The 5,061-nt window shown below is 35.3% G+C and overlaps 1 protein-coding gene across 1 annotated transcript; it reads right to left on the bottom strand.

The window, feature by feature from the left end:
* Window positions 1-779: 779 nt before the first annotated feature.
* On the bottom strand, window positions 780-3,732 carry LOC106465674 (potassium channel subfamily K member 12-like; the record flags this gene model as incomplete). The annotated part of the gene is made up of 1 exon (XM_013925911.2): window positions 780-3,732. A coding segment is annotated over one exon (929 nt), but the record flags the coding sequence as incomplete, so codon positions are not given.
* Between the last annotated feature and the right edge of the window lie 1,329 nt (window positions 3,733-5,061).

Genomic DNA, 5,061 nt, shown 5'->3' with positions numbered 1-5,061 from the left:
AATAAAGGCTAAAACAAACGCTATAACAACAATACGTCTCTCTCTGACTGCAGTTCAATTACTCACTACCCACACACATATTATTATTATCCCGTCACGTTGTCACCCTCTTATATATACCAGACTACCCTATATCTAGTAATCTCCCGACAATTCACGAAGGTACAAGATATTTCCAGAAAGCAGGGGGCGTGACACTAGTCACGTGACCTCGCTGACGCAACAATAACCTATAGAATGGGAGAGCTGTCAACTGGTGAGCTTCCTCTAAAGGTACGTCTATTTTCCTTCACTAACTCTCATGTCTTCATCTGTTAGTGTTATGACTTCTGTAAATTCGTCACGTGTCAATTAATCCATCATAAAACGGGGAGCATCCGGGTAAGATAATTAGCAAGACTTTCGAAATATTCTGCAAGTTCGGCTAGGTTCTCTCCTTTCCTCTCTACCCTATTCTGTAACGTTGTTGTTATGTTTGTGATGGAACAAAAATAACACAATACAAACTAAAAGGATTGAGAAAACAATAAAAAAAAAGCGTACAGTGTTGCGTAATTTGTATCATGAATATTAGGCCTATTGATTTTCAACGCTTCGTCAGCTTTTCACGAATATTAGGCCTATTGATTTTCATCGCTTCGTCACCTTTTGTTGTTCAAATTCAAAACTTGAGGGTGGCATGGTTAAAATTGTCAAATATCTTGTCTAATGAAAAGAGAAATAAAAAATACGCAGACATTTTTTATATCAACAAAACATTTTAATAAATCTTGGTCCATATGAAGTGTTTCGTATGAAATGTTTTGTGTTACACTATACAGTTTGAACGATCACATTTCGTAAGCTCTGACTGGTCAGTATTCAACCATTCAGCTTAACTGACTGCTTTACTATTCATATTATTATCTTCATTAATCTTTATCGTTTAATATTTTTGAGTAATCTGTAATTATTAATTCACTGTTTTCTGCTATTCTTAAGGTAAATTAAATATAATAGCAGTGTTCGTCAAAACCCATAAAACTGAACGATTGTAAACGGCGATTGGTGTTTATTACAAATAATAACATTATTATCATTAACAGGAGAGGGAAAACTATTGTTGTGAGATATATCTTTATTTTAATGTTTTTGTCCACTAGAAGGAGTTTGTTTATTTTTTACATGAGTAGTGATTAGTGAAGTCTAGAAATTTTATGAAAGTTTAGGCCTCTTTAGAATCTCGAAGCTTCCTGTAGAACATAGCAAACTAATACAATATAAAAATGCCAGGCTGAGTGTGTTAGTTACTTAGACCAATGTCAGTTAGTGAGTCTGTGATCCAGTTAGTTAGTCAGGTCAGCGTGTTTTTGTAGGCCCATTAAAATTAGTGAAGAAATAAATTAATTCGTCACGTAGACAGAATTTTTACTAAATAACAAAAAGAGATCGCCAAACGATGGAACACGTTATAACAATACACATATAAATTTTTATAGGCTTGAAAATAAAACAACAAAAAACCGCAAGCGCTTGGGAAGTAATTCGATAATTTTAGATAAGTTAGTAAGTCGGTTAAAGGAATTCTGAAAATGTTGAAACACACTGGATGTTTATTGGAGTACACTCGTCAAGAGTAGTTTTTGTTCCTTCCTATTTTATATTATGACTTTCAAAGCACCTGAACACGCCACAAGGCGCGCTTTGTTACTTCCAGCCACCGAGAAGAAATGTTAGTTAACAACTTTGGCACTTCATGGCTTTGTGTTCTGAAGTGTTTTCGTTTCAGTAAAAAATGACATAAACGTGAAGAATGATGCCACACTAGAAATAACGTTTAATGAAAGTGGAGAACCACGTGTGGTGGATATGTGAAACTTAACTATCTCTTACTTCAGACGAGAACAATGTCGTAGTATATCTTCAATACTCTATATAACGAGATATGAGAAGAAACGAATTCAAACCATCTTTCAAGACTCGGAATACACATAATATTTAGTAGGGATGAAGTTTATAAAATCAAAGGAAACTCGTGACAGTATATTGTTGTAGAAACAAATTAGGATTGTATCTACAATAATATATTGTCACGAGTTTCCTTTGATTGACAAGGACAATAAATACTGTTTTCATCATTAATATCACACGTGAGTACCTTAATTTTCTTTAGAGAGTGACGCCCTCTGTGTGTAGTAAGAAAAGACGAGAAGTTTACCGAAAACATTCCTCTGATTATCAGTATACAGAGAAGATCCGCATATATAGAGATTATACTGAAGAATACTCTTCAATTATTCTTCAATTATTTTATAATGTCGGAACAGCTGTCATGTTGAGGAACTCCTTCCAAATTTTGTGATGTTAGCCATGAAAAGATTATTCGTGTGGTTATTTTCTAAACTTCTTGAAATATAATTTTCAAACCAAGCTACAGTAAGCTAATAACTTCGTTTTGTGCATATGTTTCTGTTTTTAATATTAAACAATAAATAGAATAATGGCCAGGTCATAACTTCAGTGTCTCGAAGATTATAGCCAATAATGGGACATTGTTATATTGCCACTTCAGATGTTTCCGTGTTTCTACCCAGAATTGATAAATGTCCAATTTATAAATGAATTCTTGAACTTTCCTAGTTCTCTTTCAATCACAACTACGATTTCAGGCCAAAGTCACGTTTCTCACCAGGACAGACACTGTGTACATAAGCCTTGATTTCTTCGAGGTATTGACAACCCTCAAGCACTGTCACATCATGTTCCGTGGTTGAAAAAATTGATGTCATGTTTTTCTAGGATTCGGCTGCAACTGGTTGTATGCTTATGCTATGTCCTCCCCAAGTTTCTTGCATGCAATAGCCAGTGGCCCAACACTTCCGGGTTTGAACTCTTCCACTGGTGGTCTAGATGGAAGAATGATGGCACGGCCACGAAGAGCTGATTCGTGTAGTTCTTTCTGCATCACAGCCAGTGAAACTTTGTTGGACTTGAGGAAATCCTGCATAGAGATCATCTCGTTGGAGTTCCGTCGCTCGCCTTCACTGTCGTATGTGGAATCTGGTTCACTAATGTCTGCCACTGTTTTAGGGGGAGCTGTTCTGTTAGCATGTTTAAGGTGTTCTGGGGTGATAGCGTTTCTGCGGCCTCGCGGGATTGGTGGCCTAATTTGGATTTTAGTTTTCTTTAGGTACGTGCAGCGACAGTCCAGTTTTTGAATAAGCCAGTTGAGAAACTGCTTGATGACGATGGTAGTGACGTTGAAGAGGCTGTACATAAAGCAAGACCCACACACTATGACGATAAAATTTCCCAGCCGATACCATTCCACGTTATCATAATATGGCTGCTGACTTGAGACGTAGTCCCCGAATCCAATAGTAGCGAAAGCCACGAAACAAAAGTAAAGACTTTCAAAATAAGTCCACTTTTCTACGGGTGAGTAAAGCGCAGAAGCACAGATGGCCAAAACCACACAAGCCAAGAAAAGGTACAGCATTACCCAGTATACGGAAGGCTTCCATTGATCTAAAGTGTCATCGTAAGAAGCTTGTGAGTCTCTCCTATCTCCACCGATTACTCCTTTACGTCGCAAATCCATCTCATGGAAATATCTGAGGACGTAAGCGAGGAAGGTGATGATTCTTTCCAGAAACAGATTGAAGAAGAGAAATGCTCCAGAACAACCAAGAAATCCATAAAAGACCACTAATATCTTCCCTCCTATAGTTTGAGGCGTGGTCATTCCAAATCCTAAAAAAAAAAAGATAAAAAATGGTTGTTATAATTAGTCTTTTGAATTTCAAGCTCCTCATTGACAGTAAAAAAAAAAAGAAGGAAAAGTATAACTCCTAATCCACAATAAACCCCAGAGATATATTAGAATAAGTTAGATTTCACCAGAAATCTGGCTTTAGCCACTTTAATGAATTCGATGTAACTCATATTCTCCACTATAGAAATTCATAAACTTAGGAAGGCTTTATTTATATTATGTAATGGATGACATTATAATATACCTTAATAACTAAAGCTTCACTGTTAAGGTATAAAAACGCAAGGCCATTATAATATACCTTAATAACTAAAGATTCGATGTTAAGGCATAAAAACGTAAGGCCATTATAATATACCTTAATAACTAAAGCTTCACTGTTAAGGTATAAAAACGCAAGGCTATTATAATATACCTTAATAACTAAAGGTTCGATGTTAAGGTATAAAAACGTAAGGACATTATAATATACCTTAATAACTAAAGGTTCGATGTTAAGGTATAAAAACGTAAGGCCATTATAATATACCTTAATAACTAAAGGTTCGATGTTAAGGCATAAAAACGTAAGGCCATTATAATATACCTTAATACCTAAAGGTTCGATGTTAAGGCATAAAAACGTAAGGCCATTATAATATACCTTAATAACTAAAGATTCGATGTTAAGGTATAAAAACGTAAGGCCATTATAATATACCTTAATAACTAAAGGTTCAATGTTAAGGTATAAAAACGTAAGGCCATTATAATATATCTTAATAACGTAAGGCTTCACAGATTCTGATCCATGTTTCTATTCAGAAAAACAATCTGAATATTGACCGAATGTGGAAATCCGTTTGCAAAACGTGCTGACATTTTCTTGAACATTGAATAATTTTAATCAAAATATAAACTTTGAGCACCAAGAAAAAAAAAGTTATCTTGTTTATTAGATTACAGCTTCCATTTCAGATTTTATTAACATATATCTTACTACATGAAGAAGCATCCAAAGACGTCTAGACAACGTCAGAACGGGGATAAATGTAATAATAATGTGCACCGCATTTCCTGATGAAACAAATCTAAGGACTATTACATAGACAACGTCAGAACGGGGATAAATGTAATAATAATGTGCACCGCATTTCCTGATGAAACAGATCTAAGGACTATTACCTAGACAACGTCCGAACGGGGACAAATGTAATAATAATGTGCACCGCATTTCCTGATGAAACAGATCTAAGGACTATTACCTAGACAACGTCAGAACGGGGACAAATGTAATAATAATGTGCACCGCATTTCCTGATGAAACA

The sequence above is a fragment of the Limulus polyphemus genome, unplaced genomic scaffold (genome assembly GCF_000517525.1).
Source record: "Limulus polyphemus unplaced genomic scaffold, Limulus_polyphemus-2.1.2 Scaffold2018, whole genome shotgun sequence".
NCBI lineage: Eukaryota > Metazoa > Arthropoda > Merostomata > Xiphosura > Limulidae > Limulus > Limulus polyphemus.
This window is presented reverse-complemented; position numbering and strand designations above follow the sequence as displayed.